The sequence below is a fragment of the Gastrolobium bilobum genome, unplaced genomic scaffold, assembly GCF_033153095.1.
Source record: "Gastrolobium bilobum isolate Gb01-03AN ecotype WA unplaced genomic scaffold, APGP_CSIRO_Gbil_v1 utg3870, whole genome shotgun sequence".
In the NCBI taxonomy this organism is placed as follows: Eukaryota; Viridiplantae; Streptophyta; class Magnoliopsida; order Fabales; family Fabaceae; genus Gastrolobium; species Gastrolobium bilobum.
The window spans coordinates 455,737-479,329 of NW_026895180.1; the positions used below are offsets into that span (position 1 = coordinate 455,737).

Genomic DNA, 23,593 nt, shown 5'->3' on the forward strand with positions numbered 1-23,593 from the left:
AGAGAGAAAAATCACGAACGCATAAAGACTAAAACTAAATAGGAAAAAATTAGGGATGAAATTAAACTAGATGAGATGAAGAGAATGGAAGAATAGGGTGGCGCGCGCACCTGGAGTGAACCAGTGTTGGAGATTAAATAGGCGTAAATGAAATGAAACCCTAATTGTCTACCATGAGTGAAGTTACGCTTGTATCCTTTATTCTCTTCGCCCGTTGTTGAGGACCATGCTGGGCTTCTTGGCCCAATGCCACCTTAAAGAAAAAATAAAATAAAATAAAAACAGAACAATAAAAAAAAAAAAATAACTTCATTAAAGCGATAGAGTTAGTATCTCTTAATATTTAGTTTTAATTATAATTTTCGTTCTTTGATTAATGTGTCATTGGTAACATTTAATAATTTTTTGTTCAAAATTAATATTTTTTTTTAATTGCTACAATTAAATCTGAAAATCAGAAAATTAATCCACTTCAGGTCAAAATTCACCAATTAAAATATTAAATTTCATTTTTACCAAAAAAAATTTCAAAAAAATTTCAGAAAAACATTAAGTTTCATAAGAAAATCTATTTTCCTTCATAAAATCCCTAACCTCTTTTCTTATAAAATTATTTGAATGTCTAAATTCTGAATCATTGAAATCATTAAGTAAAAACAAATTAACGAGTTTACCAAAAACACAAATTAACGAAAATATTTAATTATAGTAGTTAACAAATAAAAATATCAAATTTGCACAAAAGTTTAGTAGAGAATTACAGTTGCACATTAGTTATGATAAAGAATTAAAAGTGCAATTAAGCTTAATATGTAAATATCAATATAATTAATTTTAAAAAAAATAATTAAGAATTTTCATTTGAATGAATCTCAAAAAACCATTTTTATATTAATTTTAGAAATTGACGTTTCTCTTACCATCTCCAAAACCATATTCTTTTGAAGTTTTAAAAAATATATATAAGCAAATTAAAAAAAAAACAAATATATATATATATAAGGTATTTTAAAAAAAATTATGATATAAAAATAAGGTAAAGTATAGTAAATTAAACCCAAAACTATGTAATTTTGAATTGTAGAAAATAACTTCATTTTTCAATGCAGGAAAAAAAAACACTTTTCCCATAATTTTAGTTTTTTTTTTATCTACGCTTACTTGTTTTATGAGAATATTACTGTAATTATTTTTTGGAACCTGATTTAATTATTCTAAAATATTTCAATCATTTTTAGTTAAAACAAAAAATACTTCTTCCCCTGGAAAAAATCACAATCAAATGCGCTGATATTCGTAGTTTCTTTAAACTAAAGTGTTGTTTTTTTTTTTTTAACCAAATGATGTTGGGGTCGACAAATTCATCAAATGGGATAAGAATATGAGTTTCATTTTTTTTAGGGGTTTAAAATTTTAATCTGAAATTAGTTTAAATCACATTATTTATGAAGTGATGAACCAATTTATAATCAACATCAACATCAACAATACCTTTATTTAAAATTAATTGAGGTCGGTGGTAGATGAACTCAAATAAAAGATATAAATAAACTAAAAAAAATAAAAATAAAAAAATTAATAAATAAAAATTAACAAATAATAAAAATAAATAGAATAGAATAGTAATAATATATATATATATATATATATATATATATATATATGTATGTGTATATATAAAAGTAGAAAAAGAATGGGAAAAGAAGAAGAGGGGGAAATGAATGGGAAAAGGACTAAAAGGAAGATTATATTTATAAATTATTTGTTTACAAATTTTTACAATCTATGCTATGTCTAATCGGTGATACACTATCATCGCTCGTATTTACATAATTTATAAAAAATAATTGTAAACCGAAAAAAAAAAAGTTGTTTTCTTTTTCTCTTTTTCTATTAAAAAAATTGTGGTTATTTTTTTCACACTATCAAAAAGTATGCTTCTTCCTGTCCAAATTTTACGTGTACGAATATTGGGGTTTACGCACAAGAAGTGAATCCGGATAATTTGAGAGGCCATGCTGGTTTTCCAGTGTCAGGCGTGCTCGTCGAAGAATGCAGCTACCTATGACCTCGTCTACCGTAAGTCCTTAACGTTGAACTGTTTCTTATTCTTCTTAATTTGAGAAACACTAACACTGAGAGTAAGATGGGAGTTATTGGCTTTGAAATAAATGGGAATTCTGCTTCTACTTTGCATCATGGTTGGAATTCGTTCTCTTCTTATGCAATTCCTAATCCTATTTCTTCGAGACCCTTCTTTGGTAATGCTTTGAACGCAAGAGTTGCAAGGAAATTTCAGTTTCGGGTCTCTCGTACTGCAAAGCTCAGTTTTGGGCCAGTTATTGTTTCTCTTAATGGTGGTTCTAATGCTGGGCTTCTTCCCAAGGAGTTGGAATTTAAGCCATCCTTCGACGAATATTTGAAGGCTATGGAATCTGCCAAAACTGTTAGGGGCAAGAAGCATGCTGATGATGCTACTATTCAAAAACAGAAGACAAGGGGAAAGGGAGATGAAGGAAAAGTAAATAAAAAAATTAGAAGGGTTGGAGAGAAAATTGATAGAAAAGATGGGTTTGAAGCTGCTAAAGAAGACGTGGCATTAAAAGAATGCTCTTCCATAAGTAATGGTAAGGTAAGAGGAACACCAACTAAAGGATTTAAAAATAAATATGATGAGAAAGGAAGCAAACTTGATGTAAAGGCGAAGCAGAAACATGGAGGGAAGATAAGACAAGATGCGTGGTCGAAACGCCAGAGTCGTGGTTTAGAACCAGAATCTGATGACTGCAGTGTGGTTAAGAGTCAAGGAAAAAGTGGAAGTGGAAGGATTAGCAATAACATAATTAGGTCTAATTCGAATGGTAGCCGTGGGAATGTCGTAGAGAGGGGAGTCACTAGTGATTTATATTCTTCAAAGATGTCAAGAGAAAAGGTTGTTAGTAGCAGACAAAGGGATTACAACGCACAGAGTAAAACCCCTGGTGGAGATAAAATTTTAGCTAGCACAAAAGTTATGGATGGAAGGCTTGGCGGAAGACATACTGAAATTGAGAGTTTGATAAATAGAAATGGACCAGCAAATATCAAATTGAACATGAGCAGTAAGCGTTTCGTTGCTAGGGATTATGATTCTGACAACGTGGATCTGGAACGAGCAGCATTCAAGAATCTAGACGACAACAATGTTATCAGCAAGCAACAATTTTCCCATAAGGCAATGGAGGAGAGAATCCAAAAGCTAGCCAGATTGTATGTAGTTCATTCCTTTTTTCCTGCTTCTGGGATACTTAGAATTGACAAAATAATGTGTTCAGGACAATAATGTATTCATAAACTTTTATTTGCTGAATTTTCATTTTCTATTATGAACAAGTTTTGGTAAAATGCTGCCTCAGGGAACAATTTAAGCAATCTACACAGGATGCTTAATACCTAAAATTGCATGTTTTGATATTTGAGCTCAGATCTATGATTGTTTGGCTCCATAGTCTTTTAATATTTTAGATATAAAGTTATAGCTCTAGGATTTTTCTCACATTGCACTTTGGTGGTTTTGCTTTTAAAGTGTAGTTGAATCTGTGTGCTATCAGAATCATTCTACTTTATATGTGCATTCTAAATTTGGTAATCTGGGGATTTATTATCCTTAACTGTGGTTTGGAAGTGCAGTGCATGATTTGCCAGTTTGCACCTTGTTCTGAGTTTGAGTTTGAGTTTGGTTATCACATAAATTCCGTTATTTATGCATATGAGTGTAAATTACTGTTGGCCCCAAAGAATAATGGGGAACTTAAAGAATGTTAAAGGAGTTGTATTTTCATCCACGAAGAACACCATACTGCTTCTTCATGGGCTCCTCAAAATTTTTGGAGCAAACAGTGATACAAATAAAATATCTCAATTCCCTCAGGAAATTTAAAATTTAGAGGATTAAATTAATGATAAAGCTGGGCTCCTCCTAGAGCCATTTTTTTTCTTTGTCTATAGATTTCTTCCTTCTTAAATTCCTTTAACAGGCATTGGTTGATTGGGATGGTTGAATAGATATAAGGGATATCTTGTGGTAAATGTTGCTTCATGTGGGAAATTAATCTTTTTTCTTTCCTTCCTGCCTTAACTTGATAGTCACATGGCTATTCTCGATGTGTGATTTTAGGATATTTTAATATTTCAATCATGTTAAAGAGTTCCCTTCTTGTCTTCTTGACCATTTTCTCAAACAGATTGAATGGTGCAGATATCAATTTACCTGAATGGGTGTTTTCTAAGATGATAAGAAGTGCAAAGCTCAAATTTAATGACTATTCTATAACGAGGGTTATCATACTCTTGGGAAAACTAGGAAACTGGCGGCGAGTGATACAGGTCATTGAATGGCTTCAAAGGCGTGAGCGCTTCAAGTCCTATAAGCTAAGGTACTTGAATGGCCTTTGGTACTTAGTATGACTAATACTTGAACAGTAAGCAATTAGGAACCTGTATAGATATCTTAGAAAATGATTTTAATAAACCCAGCTCTATAAGTATGCATAATTGTCATGTTTATCTTACATGCCAAATTATAGAAAATTTAAAAAATTAGACGTATGTGATGGTGGACATATCTGTTTTTTTGAAGGTATATTATAATTTGATTTTTAGATATATTTGAGTAGAAAACTACCTTTGATTGATATGAAATTTGGTATGCATGTGCTTTCAATCTAGTGGTAGATTTGAAAAATATTTATCCTGTAAATGTTATTCATTGGTGTAAGATTGATTCTCGTACGCCCTCGCGCACATACACAAATGAACCTTTTGACCCATAAAATTAGCTCTGGCTAGTCAATGGCCTTTTTTTCTTTTTTCCTTCAATTATATGTTAAAGTGCTAATCTTTGATATAGGCATATATATACTGCTGCTCTTGATGCACTTGGAAAGTCGAGGAGACCTGTAGAGGCACTAAATGTCTTTCATGCAATGCAGGTAATGCAAGTAATTGATGCAGTTTGTTCCTTTTTGTGAAAAATGTTAATTAACTTGAGGTGGGAACATGGACAACTTCACTAACACTTGTTCCTTTCCTTCCAGCAACAAATGTCCTCATATCCTGATTTAGTTGCTTATCATAGTATAGCTGTCACTCTTGGACAAGCAGGGCACATGAAGGAACTCTTTGATGTGATTGATATTATGCGATCGCCACCAAAGAAGAAGTTTAAAACAGGGATACTTGAGAAGTGGGACCCAAGGCTGGAACCAGATATTATAGTCTATAATGCAGTAAGTTGTTGATAAAAAGGAACATAGTTTGAAGTGGTTTAATAGATAGTTGTTCTACTCCCTATCTTTGGAGTCCATTCTAGACTTAAATGGATAGCTTTGGGGTCTGACATTTCATCTTTTTCAATGTGCAAGTTAAAGTCCTAGATTATCCTTATGGTTAAATTTATTGATTAGATAGTTTCTGTAGTTGAAGAGAGAATAGATATTCTAATGACATGAAAAAAAAATTATGCTACTAATTCTTTATTGAATTTGAAAATAATATTTTTTATGACAAATTAAAATACTGTCTCTTTGTTCATCAGTTGTTTTTTCCAAATTCGATTTTTTCATTTTATCTTTTTGGTCACTATCAGAAGGTTTCGATGATCCATCATCATCCAGTGAATGTTTTCCCAAATGAATTTTGTTATTCAGAGTTGCATACTAGATCAATTGGGATAAAAGACATACACTTTATGCATGTAAAACCTTTTCTTTTTGTGGAACATTTGTTTATTCTTATCTATACTGTTTTGAGTGGGTTTTCATATACTCCATACCCAGCTTTGGTGAAATGATTATTTTGCTTCTCTTTTAAGTTTTAATGTTCTATTTGAATTTTTTTATTTTTTTTTAAATAACATTCATAATTCCCCAGTTTCAGAATTTGGGCCTGATTTAGTATTTTATATATCAATTGGGCATGCAGGTTCTTAATGCTTGCGTTAAGCGGAAACAGTGGGAAGGGGCCTTTTGGGTTTTACAGGAGTTAAAGAAGCTAGGCAAACAACTTTCTGCCTCAACTTATGGCCTAATTATGGAGGTAGTAATTGTCTCTAGTTTTCTTATGATTTATAGTTACACTTAAATATTTTGCATGAGTCTTGATAAATAAAACTTTTTAATCAATCTGAGAAGTAAAATTGTATTTTTTTCTTTTTAACTCAAGAATATTAAGATTCTATCAGGAACAGAGAGTACAAAGAGGTAGGATAAATATCTCTAAGAATAGCGGATCACAGAGCACAGAAGTGGAAATAATAAGCAACAAAAATAATACATCAACTCAAAAGAGTAACCCACTTGCTCACCAAGTGTGGTGTGGCTAATTAGGAAGGAATGTGACAGATAATTAAAAAATTTCTTCAAGAAAATAGAGTAGCAAAATACAATAAATTTGAGATCTTTGCAAGATTTAGGACGAGGTCTTACTCCTGGTTGTGTCAAATTATATGGCAATTGGGAAACTTGGATTCCATGGAAAAACAAAAATAAAAAAAATAAAATACAAATGCAATTGCGTTATGAATGAATGTTTGCTTGCACATGATTCATGAATTTGTTGATGCTTGGACAGGTGATGTTTTCATGTGGCAAGTACAACCTGGTTCATGATTTTTTCAGAAAACTTCAGAAATCTTCCATTCCCAATTCATTGACATATAGAGGTATTCTCATTTATTTTCTTATCCTTGTGAATCACTAAATTTCATTATGATCTTGACCTTACTGTTATATGCAGTTCTCGTGAATACATTTTGGAAAGAGGAAAAAACTGATGAGGCTGTGTTGGCTGTCCAAGAAATGGAAAGACGTGGAATTGTAGGTTCTGCTTCTCTTTATTATGATCTTGCCCGATGCCTCTGTGCAGCAGGAAGAACTCACGAGGCATTGATGCAGGTACCTTTTTCCTGTTCTCTCTCACAGTTATCTTTTTTATGGGGTGGCAAAGGGGTAGGCACGGTGATGTCCATTTCATTTCCATTGAAAAATATAAGTGCATTGATAGGCAGATGTTGTATTGTTAAAATTGTAACGCTTAAGCTAAGTAACACAACATTTGCCTAAAAGTCGGAGCTTATGAAGTCTCAAAAGAACAAAGAACATCCAAAAGGTAAAAGAACTGTGCATTTAAAAAACAAGCAATTCAAATTGAACTCTTTATCTCTTCCGAAGTTTTCCATTTTTATTGAAAGTATGTTCATTTTCTCAACCCATACACCCCAAAGTCCACATAATGCAAGCAGGAATAACCCAAGCCCAAAACTCTCCTAATCTCCAACGGTACATAGCTCAGTCACGCACTGAGGCATAAGCAGACAGATGGCATCTAAGGCAATCAATCCCAAACAAAACTGAACGAATGCCAACTGACAATGCAATAGTTGTTGTTCAACTGTCTCACCATCCATCTTACCCATACAGCCCCACATAATTATAGTAAACCTACTTGAATTTGGCGGTGAAAATGTTCCATGAAGGAGTTGTCCTAACCCAATCAGAAATAAAAAGAAGAAAACATAGACCTTTTGGAAGACTTGTATCTGGATTTGTTCGATAGAAGTTTAATTTCATGGGATTTTGCATGGATAACGGTTTTATCAGTAGTATCCAACGGGATGGCTCCTAAGTGCAAAGGTGGTCGATGAAGTGAAATCCACCAAATTCGTAAAGCAATGTATGGTAATTTGGATTTGGAGAGAAGCAAGGAAATTATTGGTGTATCTAGATTACACCTGCGGTAGTCCAATACATCAATGAATTCCACTTTTTTTTTTTAATTTCTTTCCAAATCCACTTTGTAGAGCATAGCCTTCGAGATAATAAATGGAAATCATGAGAAAGTTCTATAATAGTGCAGAGAATCCTCAATTTCTACAGTACAATGATTGAAACGGAAGGGTTGCAAACTAGCAATTGCTGAAATACAACATAAGATAAACCGTGCCATACTCCTACTAAACTAGGTAACCTGTAAAGGCATTATATGCATCTATAGAACTTATGTAACTCTTCTACCATGTTTATATCAACTAACATACTCCAAACAGCAAGAAGTGTCTGTGTTATGGCCTCACAGTATACGTGCCTCAGGGAAGTGTGAACAAGATGGTCACTTCAGTTGACATTAGTATTTGGACAAATGTTATTGTCTGTTAAATCTGTGTTAAAATCGTTTTTGTTCAAAGAGAAGCGTCCTGGTGGTTATGAAAATAAGTTAGTTTTAGTGTCCTAGTGTATTTATCCACTATAAAAGGCTTGATACAGAAGGTATTGCTCATCTTTTGACAGATAGACAAGATATGTAAGGTTGCAAATAAACCACTGGTTGTGACCTACACTGGCTTGATGCAAGCAAGTCTAGACTCTGGAAAGATTCAAGACGGAGCATATATTTTTAAGAAAATGAAGGAAATTTGTGCTCCCAATCTGGTTACTTATAACATAATACTGAAAGCTTACCTGGAACACGGGATGTTTCAAGAAGCTAAAGAGCTATTTGAGCAGATGTCAGAAAACACAAATCACCTGAGGGAAAATACTGATTACAAAATGCGGGTGATACCAGATATATATACATTCAACACCATTTTAGATGCATGTGTTGCACAGAAGAGATGGGATTATTTTGACCATGTCTATCAAAGGATGCTGTGCCATGGTTACCACTTCAATCCAAAACGTCATCTTCGAATGGTATTGGAGGCTTCAAGAGCTGGAAAGGTGACCTTCCTCTTCTTCTTCCTTTTTTTTTTACATAGTCATTATTTCTAAATGATCCTTTGTGATCATGTGAAGAGAATCTTACTTTTGGGCTTGTGGTAATTTAAAATATATGCTTAGTTAGCCAGGAGTAAATATGAATAAAAGCTTGCTTGGTAAGCCAATAAAGAGGAATAAAATAAAATGGTCTTTGCATTTTCTTGCTATCCTCTTAAAAAATTTGTCTGATGTTGATTTGAATGCGGTAAACACTAGAGAGGAAGAGTAATTATAAGAATCTAAACAAAACAAATATGTGTTTCATTTAGAGATGTTGTGAATTACTGTAATTTTTTTTAAGACTTCCCTATTCACATACATGTTTAGTTTGTGCTTGTGCCCTTGTATTAGTATGGACATGTCATGCTTGGTTCAAAATCTCTTTCTGCATCCATATGTATGTACTGATAGAAACCTTAAGAATAAAGTTTCTATAGTATTTATGTTTGTCTTGAAATTTTCCCAGTATGAAATCCTAGTTATAGCTTTCTCAATTTTTTATACAAGAATGAGAGATGTTAACTTTATAAGGAAATCTGAGAGAGATCATTTCATTAACTTATGAAACCTTGCTTGGTTTACAGGAAGGGCCTTTGGAGATAACATGGAAGCACTTAACGGATACAGATCGTATTCTACCAACTCCTCTGATCATGGAGAGGTTTTTTGTGAAGCTTGAGAAAGATGACTATGTTGCTTCTCTCACATGTATCACCAATAATCCCCAAAAAGACTTGCTGACATTTTCCAAGTCGTCGTGGTTGAATCTATTCAAAGAAAATTCTCAACGGTTTAAGAAGGATACACTTGTTAGACTAATGAATGATGCTAGCAATATAGTTTCCAATAGTAGCTTGCCCAATCCAATACTCGTGTATTTAATCCAATCATGCAAAGAATTTCTTTTAGCCACTGACCTTATTGCAGCTGACATAGATTCAGTGAAAAATGTATCTGCAGTAGAAAGTAAACAGGTCGTTGCCCACTCTAGATGAACATTTCTATCCAAAGCTTTGTAATATATACTCAACCAAAATCTAATGAAAGCCTTTCTATTCAATGCATCTCATGCAAGTTTACGGAGGAAATACTCACCCAAATAATAATATGTTCTTGTTATCCGTTGTCCATTATATAACCTAAAAATTCGTCCACTACTTTTTTTAATTCTTATTCTGCTCTTTTTTTTTTAATCTCTGATATTTAATAATCTATATACTCTATTTAAAAATTACCCAATCTATTGTTTTATACTCCCTCGTTTCTCTATTTTTCTTCATCCTTAATTTTACCGATTTAAAGCTAAGTATTATCTATTATAAACTTTAATGCTGCAACCATGTAATTACCCAAAAAAGAAAGAAAGCTGACATTTACATATGCCTATTGCATCCAAGCAAAACTAAAAATGTGTAGATTTTTTGTGCCAATAAAATGGCGTATATTTATTTGAAAAGCAGCTTATTCTTTTGAGGGTTCGCTTTTTCTAAGATGACTTGAGCCTAAAACGACGTCGTTTTGAGGTGAAAATCAATGTATTTTTGTTATTATAATTTATTTTAGAGTTATAATAGTCTTTTTTATTTTAATTTTTTAATCCAAAACGACGTCGTTTTGAGAGCAAATGTAGATAATTTAATCACATTAAAGCCCTATATTTTCAGAATGATACGCTTAATTCCATTTTAATCCTTTAAAAAAAAGGTTTTATTAATCTCATGCAATAGGAGAGAACTCTCTCATGCAATAGAGATAATCATGTGTGGGATCCACCCACTATAAAAAAAGAATAAAAAAGTAATACGGAAATCGATGTATGTGTAGGAGAGAAAAATTCTCTTTCTACAACACAAGAGTATATTTTCCCTTAAAAAAAAGTTAAAATTGAGTTCTACAGAAAACATTTTTTTTTTTTTTAAATAGCTGGTAAAAAGAGAAGGTTGAGATTGTGGATTATTATTTTCCGTAATTGCCCTTGTAATTTCCCGCCATAAGGTAACCCAATCTCATTTTGTTGGCCCATTGCCCCCACACTCTGTGTGTCCGTAGCAGTTTTCACATCTTCATCGAATGGCTCCTTCTTCTCCGAGTGTTACTGATTCGCAAGCTCCGTCAACAACACTCGAAGCCGTAGAGAACGATCTTCAGGTTCTCTCGCTCTTTCTCTCGTTTCCTATTTCATTTCCTCACATACTCTCTCTGATATTGTAGATACCTAATGTCTGATTTAACACTTTTTTTTTTGGTTTGTTTGTTTTGCTTCACTAATTTCGAATATTGCTTCGCTATATATGGCCTGTGATTTGGTTCTGATAAGTTCATTAACTTCCAGTTCTCAATGTTGCTTAATATCCTTAGGGATCTTGTACACGAACCGCATGCGCTTTTGCCTTTTATCTTATCTCATTAATCTTGGTTTTAATTGCTCCGGCTAGTTATAGTTGCTACTGATGTTACATCTAATGAAAAATAACGTGGCTGTGCGCGTGTCTTGTGTTTTCGCCCCATTCCGAAGCTAACGAGGCTATTTTTATTTATTTTTTAATATTTGTTTGGCATTTGAAGTCGAAATTGTTGTTTTAATCGGAAATATATATCAGTAATTTTGACTAATTTCAAACGCATGAGGAATGTAGAGTGAAATTATAATAATTGTTTCATTTGTTTGATAATAATTCATTTCTGCATCATAACAAGTAAATAATATGAAGTCTAGCCTCTATAACAACATTGCCATGGACCATTGTCTTCAATCCGTAGCAGTAGTGCTAGTTAATAGGCTTCATTTTTAATTTTCATAATGCTTATTGATTAATATTCTTACAAGGAGAAGGCAGAAAAGAACAAGTGTCATGTGTAGAAGTCGGTTTTAGTATTTGTTTGATTTTACTTCCAAGCTACTGATTTAATCCTCATTTGGTTTCCTTTCGATAGCCGTTCTTTGTTCTTCATAAATCTTCATCCCAAAGAAAAGACAGAACACCAACAAGACGGGGAAAATTGCGCAAGAGAAATGAGCCATCTTCATCATCACCACAAGGTGCAAAGAAACTGGAAGGAAGTATGACTGAAGAATCTGATTGCTTGCAAATTGAAACTTTCGACATTGTCTGGACAAAAATTGAGTCTACCATTAAGGTTCTCTATTTATCTTGTCCCAAGTCTTGTAACTTACTACTATTGGTTTTGCTGTATGCTTATGTAGCATTAGAATTTATTTTAATTCTTTACCCAAGAATGATTCAATAAGAAAATTATTAAAGATTCTTCTTTCTATTGCAGGACGTGTTGAGAGATCTCAATGCTAGTGTATTTAATGATATACAACAATGGGTTCTAGAGTGCTTCAATGCTACTAGATTGCTTGGAGAACGTAATATTGCTGAAGCAACTCGGTCTTTCCCTATTCTAAAAAATATTACCCCAGGGCAGCTGTTTACTGCATTAGTTATTATCAGTAAGCGTCTGCATTCACATTTTTGGTAAATCTGCTGAATGCTTTGATTCTTGGAAACTGGGTATAATTCAGATATCCATCAATTCTATAAGCATGCAGCTTAAGTGAGTTGCTTTTGGTCATCAATACTCTAGTTAAGGAGTGAAAGCAACATTTATATTTCTAAAGAAAATTCTGAGATTTAATTATGATTGGCAGGAAACATAGAGTTTGTAGATGATATATTGACATTTGAAGAGCTTGGCCATTTCCTGAAATCCCATGGATGCCATGTGGCTATGCTTTCATCGCTGGAATTTTCGTTAAAAAATGGGATTGCTGGTTGCTTGAAAGCTTTACTGCGGGAGTTTCTAGGGGGTACTATAGATGTGGGTGCTTCTCTGTACTTATTTATCTATATTTAAATTACTTCTGTCTAGTTCTACTGTCTTCTTTACTCTTTCCTTTTCTTAATTTTGATGTTGAGCAGTCAGCTGATATATCAATCTTAGCATCATGGTATAGAGAACAAGACAACTACAACAAACCACTAGTGCTGATCATTAATGACTTGGAAAGATGTTGTGGATCAGTCTTAACTGATTTCATTCTGATGGTGAGGTATGTTTCAGCATCTTCTGTAAGTATGTTTGCATGCATATTTGTAACTGGGTTTGCATTTGTGCATCTTGAATACTTTATTTGGTTATTCTATTGCTTAGGTTAATTATGGTTGAGGCTTTACCGTGTACATACAGCAACTAAACCAAAGCCTTTTCCTACTAGGTGAGGTCGGCTAGGTGAATCAAACATGCCATTGTGTTCTGTCCAAAACCATTGAGGCCTCACCATGTATATTTGTCTTGTACATTTTTGCTGACATTAGGAGATTGTAATTATTTGCTCATTTATTTTAATGTATAATGGTGGGTTTACTTAGGTGATGTGAACTGGATTTCATCTTCTTCCACTTTTTCTATCAGTGAATGGGTTATCAAGGTCCCAATCATCTTAATATTTGGAGTTGCAACGTCAGTGGATACCCCTAGAAACATTCTGCCATCACATGCTCTTGAGCGATTGTGCCCGTCTAAGTTTATGCTTGGAACCCCAGCTGAGAGAATGGATGCAATTGTTGAGGCTGTTCTTGTGAAAAATTGCACCACATTTAATATTGGTCATAAAGTGGCACTCTTCCTGAGAAACTACTTCGTCAACCAGGATGGGACAGTAACATCTTTTATACGAGCTTTGAAGGTTGATAATGCAATTTTTGGTTTACTGACTGTTATTTGTATCTTTATTTTATGAATTACAAACACATTAATGGGGGACATGACTTAGTCTTTTACATGTCATAATTTCTGACTATATCTTTCAGGTAGCATGCTTTTTACATTTCTCTAAGGAACCTCTGAGTCTCATACCTGGGCGAATACTCACAGAGGACAAAAAGGTCTGTCTAAAACTCTTCTAATATTTGAATTATCTTTCCTTTGTTTGCTCTTTCAAATCTGTTTTACTTCATAGTTATATAGCTTTGGGGTGTAGTGTTGTGATTACGTACTTTAGGATCATTTAGCCCAAGTTGCTCTGGTTTTTTATTTTTTAGTTGGTTTAGTGTTTTATCCAGTTCTTTTATGCTCTTATAACTAAAATTCAGACATTTCAACATATTGACGCGGGTACTTCATCCAAGCTTCAAATTGCTGGGTATTCTAGTTAAGGAGCATATTAACAATATAAACGTCACTATCACTCCAATGATTAATTGTACTGTCTATACATGCAATTTTCTTCTGAAAACTCTATTTCAACAATTTTGATTGGAGTGTTTACTTCCTTCGACTTCAACCAATGCCAATGTGTGTGTAAAATAATGATGTCACATTTTGCAAGTTCGTGGAGTTAAATTAAATTTTAATAGCAATATGGTCCATGGAGAATTATTTCCATTATGTTTTTATATATGTTATTGATCAGAAACTTACCTATAACTTTTCTTGTTCAATCTTTTTAAAAAATTCTTATCATCGTATTCCTTTTTTTTTATTATTTTAATGTTTGGTCGTATATGGATTCTCAGGAGGGAAAATCTGCATTATCACCTGAGACTATGTTGAAATACATGGATGAACTTCCATCGTATGCAAGGTATTACAGGTTACAAATTTTCTTGTTCTAATTTAGATTTGCTTAATGGAATGACAATGAGTTCACCCCTTGGTTAAAATTAATCTAGGAATCAAATCGTTGATCAGACTAGAAAGAGCATGGCTCAGGGTTTGTCAGAATTGGTGACAGTGCAGAAGCTATGGAGCACTGCAGTTCTCGTAAGATTTAGGAATTGTTTTTAAATCCTTGTGCACTCATCATCCATTCTTATTGATCAAATTGCATTGCCTTTGATGCTTCTTTTGATCATCTTTTGTATTACAAATGATCAATTGATGATAGCAGATATCTAAACAATCCAATAAGTAGCTTTTCAGTGCATTATGTAATTACTCCTGAAAATTTCCAAAATGGGGTAGGAGTGGAAGTTTTAATATGGGCATTAAATTGACCAAGGAATTCGCATAGTCAACTATATTACAAACATAGGAATGAATCTCACTTTCAGAGTCGTGTATGACATTTGAACACCTAAATTGATTTAAGAAAACTACAAATGGGCACATGCCACCAGATGAAGAGGGTCACACTCTGTCAGTTTGTTGATGTTATAGACCCAAATTAAGTAGGAAACTCATCCCCCGCACACTTCAATGGGTTAAGTAGGAAATTCAAACCACGATGGCCTAATATTCATTATAATCCAAAACCTTAAGGAATTAAGTTTATGTATCTTTTATCTTATATTGTCTTTATTTAATCCATTCTTAAGGAATGAGACTTAATTACTCATCATTCATACTTAAATTTCTAATAGAACCAAATAAGCACTTTATTGTAGTCCTGCTCAGCTCGAATCCGATTAGTTGGGTAATCAATAAACCGGTTGAGAAATAAAAAGAAACACTTCATTATTCTGATTTTTCCTTTATTTTCAGTGCCTATATGAAGCTGGAAAATATAGCAGAGTACGACTGCTGGATTTGTTTTGTGAAGTGCTCAATCCAGATTTGTACCTGTCAAGGGGTTCTGATTGTCATGTGGGGAATGGAAAAGATCATGGGTTATCCTCGACAAATGATCCGTGTCAACAATATTCCATCATGCAAAGCGGTGGTTTTATTTCCCACATAGTACGCAAATTGAGGTAGCTAGGAATATGATTCTTGCCTTATTTTATTTAGCAAGAAAAGCTTGTCGATGCAGAACAAAATTGGCTCTTAAAAGCATATTTAAGCAGAAAAGGAGGGATAATAGAAAGAGAAGCCATAAAATCTGTAATTTCTATTTGTCATAAAAGTTGACATTTAATGCATACAGCTACTTGTTATATTGGCAGTCCTAAATTACTTTAATACTACAAGAGTATTCCCGTGCCTGAATCTAATAGGAAAATAAATCGAAAAATATAACTCCCTGAAAGAATTGAAGTAGGATACAAAATTTTGTGACAAACCAAAAATTTCGATAACATTACATAAACCCAATTGATAATCATTGAAATTAAATTGTAATATTCCTTCCTTTTTTATTTGTCTATCCAAACACTTTTCACTGAACTTTACCTTCAATTTGTTAACCATTTTTGTTATGGGAGTTTTCATACTTACAGCTAATTTGTTGATTTAGCCCCTTCATACAGACCTTTATTTTTATTTACTTAAAATATCTATAGACTTCTGACTGGACTTTATACAGGGATCTCCCTACAGGAATGCTATATCAGTTGATTGAGAATTGGGAAAAACTTACTGCAGATATTTCTGAGGTATGTTTACACTTGAAATATGCTTGCTCGGAATGTTAATTTTTCTGAGTTAATTTTTTTTTTCTTCTAGTTGAGACCACGGTTTGGAGCAATTTGGATCTAATTATTGAATATGGGCAATCAGCATCTTAGATGATGAAGTTACTTATGCTGTCTTTTCAATGGCTGCCAACACAAGATGGTCCGCAATCTTATTGTGCCCATTGAATTTGGCATGCTGCAAGTTGATGGAGCTGAATTCCTATTAACCAAAGGATAGAGGAGATTAGCGAAGATATGAAATTACAGAAAGCAGAAACAGAAAATTGAAAATAAGACTCCAGAGGTCTGCCAACTCAGTACCTCTATCCCCTTCCAAACCCATTTACTTGATTCATCCCTACGTTTCCTTCCCTGGTATATTCTCATTTTTCCCTAACTGAATTCCCACTTCCTACTATTCCTTGCCAACTCAGCATTCAGTTAACAATCTGAATATTCCCTCTGCTTCCTATTTTGTCCTTCTCAGCCTTGTGTGTTTTCCTTCTACTTCCTATCCCTTTTGTTGTAGCATATGCCTCAGTGAAGGGGTCAATCACAAGTGAATGGGTGATGCTAGGCCGATGAGCATGGTTACTCATTGGAAACATATCTCTTAAACGTGTGCTTCCTTTATCCCATTTTATTGACCTTGTGGATCTGATATTTAGATTATCGGAGGATTTGTCAGCAGTAAGCAATTGGAATTGGGATCACTTATGATTTTGCTTGACTTATAAAGTATAAACCGACCACCCAATACATTTTTCTGATAAAGGAAGAAACATTATCAATAAAAGTAAAATATCTAAATTACATCTACTAAAAAATAAAAAATCTAAATTACAGGAACCTTTGAAACAGCCATTAGTTCTTGGTTGACCACCATACCAAGAAGCCGAGCAGTGTGAGAGTGCTTTTTAAATTCCAGCCTTTAAGGCTTATAACGCACATATCAAGAGAAAGTGTTTTTCATGGTGTCCAAATCTTCAAAAAATCATACGTAGAAATCCAGCTAAGTTCCATAAAAAGACTTAATGTAATGATGTAAGAAGATATTGTGTTTTGCATGGTGTCCAATTCTGTTTTATTCATTTTGCCAATTCCTTATTGCAGTCATAGAGAGCAAATGCATAAACCTTGTACAACTTGATTTGTGGTCTTAGCTAATAATCACTGAATAATGATTTCTTGCAGATTCACGAGAAATTGAAAATGTTGCAATCTTCAGTAAGATGTGAAGATGGAAAGAGTCCACGCAAGAGTTCCAAGGACATTTCCAAGTAACGTTCTAATTCTTTTTTGTTCCTTATTTCCTTGTAGGTCATAGTTTAATTGTCGAGATTGTTTACGGATTATGGGGGACGGGAACTTTCTGCTTTGTTAAGGGTGAAAATAAGTCATGCAAAAAGAGTGATTCCTTGGCCTAGGAGACGGCTTCTTCACTAATGATGTTTTGGTACCGCTACCTGACAAGCCGCTAAATTTACTAGAATTAGTCAGTATGCTATTCCTCCTCTTCTCTTCTGTATCCATTCCCGCATGCCGGTTCTTCTCCTCATGGTGCTCTGCACAAGGATTTAAGCGGCAAAATTTACAAGTGCAAATACAAAAGGACACCAACGACGACGGTAACAACAATGGCAGGATTTCCATTGACACCAACGAAGCTCTTCTTCCGCCAGCGAAGAGATCAGCACTGACCCTCACTCTGTTCTCTCAACCAACGCTGGAAAATCCCTTTTACATAATCAAAGTGCATATATGATTTTTGTAGTCCCGAAAGAAAAAGGGTAAAGGTCCCTGACAAAAAACACGGTCTCCACTTTCGTCCTTTACAAAAAAAAATTAACTTTTGGTCTCTCTACAATTCCAGTTCTTTGAAAATATGGTTTCTCATAAATTCAATGAAGACTTCAATTTAGTCCCTAAAAAGGACTAATATGGGTATTTTTTTTATAAGGGATGAAAGTGGGGACATCATCATTTTTTGTTAGGAACCCAAAAGGAACTTTACTCGAACTTCAATTTTCTTAATAATCGGCAACAATATGCTTCTTTTCTTTTCAAGTGGATCGTTAGTTATTCCAAACAAATTTGCTGTCTGCTGTTCTTCACGGCCAGGTACCTGCTCGAGGTGTGAAATTTGGGTTTTTCATTTAGCTATTTGGGGAATAAGGGGCAGGCGGCCAGATGGTGGAATTCAGGAATTTGGGTTCATATGGGCGTGGTAGAATTGGGCTGAAGGGAAGCGCAGAATTTGGTAGTTATGTGGGATTTTAGGCTAGCCTTCCTGATTCGGACCAGTCAGTTTCGGGCTAGCGTATGGGGCCGGCAGGCCTATGGTTTTCAAATTATTTCTGAACTGTGTTCTTTTGGTCTTAACTTGACAATTAGTTGAATTGTAATATAGTATAAGGAGAAATGGATATATAATTAACGTGGGAGAAAAAAACCAAACATCCTGATAATATGGTAAATATTTTCTTGTTTTGCGAATGAGTTTTTACTGAAACACGTAATGCTATGAACTTGGAATGAGGTACTCTTCTCTCTTCCTAAACCTTTTACACCCAAAAAAAACTAATTTTTTGTTTCAATTTCGTCCTGAAACTTAGTTGGCGTCAATTTTCCCTTCAGATAATCTTTAACATGGGTGCCATTTTTTCCAGTGTAAATCACGGAAACCTAAACTCTCCTATTTCTCCGTATTTGTCATGTACCATCTAGTTTCTACCAAAATTGTTCAGTAATCTCAGTACCAACCATTACTTATGCCCTACTTCAATTTAGGCTAACTATTTATATTTTCAGGAGATTTGCGTCCAGGGTCTCAGTAAACATTGAGAAGGACTCGAGAATGTTAAACTCGCAAGCTCTCACATTTATAGATTGTTTAGTTAGGTAAGGTTTTGTGTTGTAACTGTGTTTCATTTCATGTTTATGCTGATTGATGGGGGAAGAGTTGATATGAGCAGTGTTTTATATTGAATCTATATTATTTCCAAGTACTAGGCTTATCTTAACAATGCAAAAGATCAGGAAAGGAAGGCATAGGTTGCTTCACAAGGGGTTTGAATTTTGATCTTGAATAACTGAAAAAAAGTTGGCTCAATTTGTTGGTTTGCCTACACTGCATTTTTCCACATTCCTCTTCGTTGTTTTTCCTCAAGACATTTAATTAAAACAGGACAATATTTTGATCAAATTCTTATTTAGGTCTGAAATCTGTTGATGCGTGCTCATCTTTCCCAAAGTTCATCTTAATATTTAATTAAGTTTTGAAGCTGATATTTCTAACTCAACTTGGAGATATTTGCAATCACCAAGCCTTTAGCAATAGTATTAGCTTTTTATATAATCAAGAATCAAATACAACTAGATAACTTGTAGTAGATTGTATTTAACATCAATTGTGTTGTTGCACTTTAAGCACCAGTAGTGCTGATTTCATACACCAATATCTCATTTTTATCAGATATTTTTATCTTTTTTATGTACTCTGACAAAATACAAACCAATCTTCAATTGATATGAACTTCAATGATATGATTTATATGACAAAGAATGTTAATCCAGGTGTGCTATAATGCATCTCCCATTCTTGTGTTGCGTTATTTGTTATGCATTTGCGATTTTGTCATAATGTAATACAAAGAATCGACTTTATAGCACACACGTGAAATGACTGTTTTATTTTTGTTAACATCTTTTATAGTGGAAGTATGAAGAGCTTGACTTATTAACTGCCTTCGCTGTATTGCTTTGCGCATAAGTAAAATAGTATTTAACCTGCCATTTCCTTATTGCTGGTTATTAAGTATTGCTGTCGTTCATTCTTTTTTCATGGAACAGAGATTATTTGAGGCCCATTGAAGGCATGCCTTTTCATGAAATTTTCTGCTTCAAGAATGTTGAGAAGCTTCAATTGGTAAGAAATCCAGAGTATTTTTTCCACTGTGTCGACCTTCCACTTTACTCAGCGAAATTCAGTTGCAATTTATTTTGCAGCCTCATCACTTTTAGATACTACCAGATCATACACAAAACTAACATATGAAATGGCTACAGTTCATTACATCCTTTCTCTTAAATTCTTGTATCCTGACTTCCAATTCATAGATCCTACTTATGCTTACAACTAGGACTAGGGTATAAATCCTTAATCTGTTTGTTCAAAGATGCAACTTGGTATCATTTGCTGATGACCTGGATAAAATGAAAAAATAAATCTTGTAACCATAAAAACCTGAACAGACGAATTTGCTTCATATAATATTGTTGATAACTCTGCCCTTTTGTGGGAAACAGGATTACTGTATATGATATTTTCAGATATATAAGTAACTGAGAATATTTAATTTATTCTCTAAAGAATTAGATAACCAAAGCATTTGACTGTTTCCATTCTTATGAGCTGCCCTTTGTTGAGATTCCTTAGCTTAACTTAAGCACTGACTAGATTTCATTTTTCTCTCATGGTTGATTTCATCATGAATGAGATGGAGATCTAGGCTCTGTTTGATTGTTGTTTTTAAAAACAGTTTTTTAGTTTTTAGAACAAAAAAATTCGTTTGGTAAAGCTTGTTTTGTAAAAAATGTTTTGAAAACTATAACTTTTTTTGTTTTTAGAATCAAATTTAGAAAACATGTCTGAGTTGTTTTTGTTTTCTGTTTTGGTTTATAACTTTCAAAAATAAATAAATATAGAAAACAATTGTTTCCATAACTATTTTACAAAACAATTTTAAGAACAAAAAAACCAGAACACAATCAAACAGGCCCCTAATATTTCTGTCTGTTTTCTCTTTTTGAAAATGGACATTTTGAGTAAAGATCTTTATTTATATAAACTGCAAATAATGAGATTCTATTCTCGCATAAATTTGAAGTTCTTTAGAACCTTTTTTGTTCTTCTGCAGGTTTCATTAACTTTTTGCTTGTCGTAGGTTTTGATTGGAGATCCAAGAAGAAGGATTCAACTTGATCTGTTGGAGCTCCATGAGATTTTAGGGTGCCATTGCTGTCACACGAGTGGCAATGCCCTATTGCCATCCAAACATGATACCTCAATTATGTAAGTATATCTAGTTAAGTGCTTGCATACGGCATCCCAATTCTTGCAACTTGTTGATAATGTTCTCTCTTTTTTTCCAATCAATCTTATTCCTTCTTACTCATATACTATTGACTTCTACTAAGCCTTGCTTACTACTTGGTGGTTGACATTTATAGTTAACATGTTTCGGCTTGTATATACGCTTAAACCTTGGATACAAATAGTACATCGAACACATTGGAGCTCTGAAATTTTTCTTTCATTTAGCTTTGAAGTTTCTACATCAATGTTTTGAGTTGATGCTAATTGTTTTTTACAGGTATTCCCTGGCTCAAGAGCATGGAGATCTTATCAATGTTCATGACTGGTACCAGTCTTTTAGAGCAATTGCTTTTCAACATACGAATAAACGGAAACAAAAATCGAAGCAGTCCCCCCTACCAAAGAAGAGAAAAGATACAAATGAATCTGGAGACCAAAATGAAGCATCAATTCAGTATCCTTTATATTTTCCATTTCGCAGAGTATCTTTAATAGCCTGAGGTATAATACTTCAAATGCATTGCTAGATGTCCCAAATTAGCAGTTCTAAATTCATTATGTCACCGATCTTGCAGTCCCATTTATTATTGCATGCGTGCATTTTAACTTGGGAAGAAATAATGGAACATTTTCAAAACTATATGACAAGGGCCTATTTGAAATTAAGCTTAAATCTTGGGTTTCACTCAACCTTGATAACTTGACTTTTGTCTTTTATGGATACATGGTCCATACTTCTCATTTCAGGAAAAGTCCAATTTACTTCCTCCAACTTAGGGTCGCGTGTGTGTAACGCTATCCTTAAACTTTTTAAAGATTGCATTTTAGTCCTTCTGTATAATTTTCCGTATGAAAATTGTCATGCTCAAACTATGACCATTTTTTCTTGCAAATTTCTTGATGGAAAAAATTCAATTTATTATTTCAAACTTGGGTTCAAGTGCAGTTCGGACTTGAAACTCAATAAATGCAACAATTTTTGTTTTTGTTTGACGAAAACTAGAAGGAAGGACTGAGATGCATACTTTAAAAAATTTAGGGATCGATTTGCACGTTTTTAAAGGACCAAAGTGCACACGACTCAAAGTTTTAGGGGGTAAATTGGATTTATTCCTATTATTTATTATATTACAGTCCTCTATATCTGCCTTTCTCTTTTTTAAATAGATCCAGAAATGTTCCTATATTGAAGAGTCGTGCTATAGAATCTTGAATGGGAATATATTTATCCATAACCGATTTCTACCATGAAAATTCTTAAATTGTCGCAACTTTGGTATTTGCCGATAGTAGTTCCGATAAGAGTCTTCTTGATCTTTAAATGATTTTAGCTTGTAGGCGATCTATGGTATGCCTATTATATTTTGTATTTGCATGTTCCCCGTTTCCACATTCGTAATTGTAGTGAATGCAAAGCTGTTTATTGATCTCGGTCACAATCCTTAATCTTGGTTTGCCATAGAGCTCGCTTTTGCAGGGCAGTTACAGAGCTGCAGATAGCTGGGCTAGTTAAAATGCCAAGCAAGAGACGCCCAAATTTTGTACAAAGAGTAGCATTTGGACTTTGAATGCAGGGTTCACTGGTTTGCTGTCATCTTGTGATTTCCTAATTTTCTTATTAAAGTGTAATATAATTTTATTTTCTTAGATTATCTAATTATTCATGGTCTAATAGCCAATTTAATTGATCCACCTAACCCGAAAAATTAATGAAAGGTAAAATCGTAAGAGAGAATTATTATAGGGAATATTTTTTCACGAGTCTTGTGCATATTTTTGTATTTCATGGAAAAAGCTCCTTCACATACAGCAAATCTATATTCATCATTCATTTTTGTTTTTGTTCTTGTTTTGGTTTTTTTCTTTTTATTCCTCTCAATCAATGGTTTTCTCGGAGCCTGTTAAACTTATGTACGAAATGTTGTGTATCATTTTTGGAATCGTGTTCACTTAATACTCTCTTATTACATTACCTAAAATTACAATCTTTATTCACCAAAAAAAAAATTTACAATCTTTGTTTTAGCAGTTATAAATTTATAAAACCCACAAATTCATAAGTGATGCAGATTTCTATTACCTGGTCTGTAAATTTTACTACTAATTTTTTGTAACTTTAAGAAGGATAATACAGTATTTCTCCCTTTTCTCTCAGAGGAGTATCAAAGAAAATTTAACTATTAAAATAATTAATTTAAACTCAGTCAATAATGAAGTGGTCGTATAAATATTTTGCAACCGTACAACTTAAGCTAACTGTTAATTCTTCTTCTGCCTCAGATGCAGCTGCCTCTACGGTTACTATTCGATTCTTCTAGTGTATTTGTAGTGTTCATGATATGCATATCTCTTTTCCAGTA

The 23,593-nt window shown here is 33.6% G+C and overlaps 2 protein-coding genes across 2 annotated transcripts; both read left to right on the forward strand.

Annotated features, from left to right (window-relative positions):
• The first annotated feature begins 2,058 nt into the window (after nt 1–2,058).
• On the forward strand, nt 2,059–9,838 carry LOC133298307 (pentatricopeptide repeat-containing protein At1g30610, chloroplastic). The gene is made up of 9 exons (XM_061497578.1): nt 2,059–3,249; nt 4,224–4,415; nt 4,889–4,970; nt 5,076–5,267; nt 5,962–6,075; nt 6,610–6,700; nt 6,775–6,932; nt 8,325–8,756; nt 9,380–9,838. Exons 1-9 carry the CDS (start codon nt 2,147–2,149, stop codon nt 9,788–9,790), a joined length of 2,775 nt encoding a protein of 924 aa, XP_061353562.1. The 5' UTR covers nt 2,059–2,146; the 3' UTR covers nt 9,791–9,838.
• Nucleotides 9,839–10,865: 1,027 nt separating this feature from the next.
• Nucleotides 10,866–22,809, forward strand: LOC133297686 (origin of replication complex subunit 3). The gene is made up of 17 exons (XM_061496860.1): nt 10,866–10,943; nt 11,730–11,933; nt 12,078–12,252; nt 12,451–12,620; nt 12,722–12,852; nt 13,215–13,488; nt 13,613–13,687; nt 14,321–14,385; nt 14,474–14,564; nt 15,285–15,409; nt 16,045–16,114; nt 17,330–17,415; nt 18,947–19,036; nt 19,988–20,063; nt 21,082–21,209; nt 21,511–21,687; nt 22,696–22,809. Exons 1-17 carry the CDS (start codon nt 10,866–10,868, stop codon nt 22,799–22,801), a joined length of 2,121 nt encoding a protein of 706 aa, XP_061352844.1. The 3' UTR covers nt 22,802–22,809.
• The last annotated feature ends 784 nt before the right edge of the window (nt 22,810–23,593 follow it).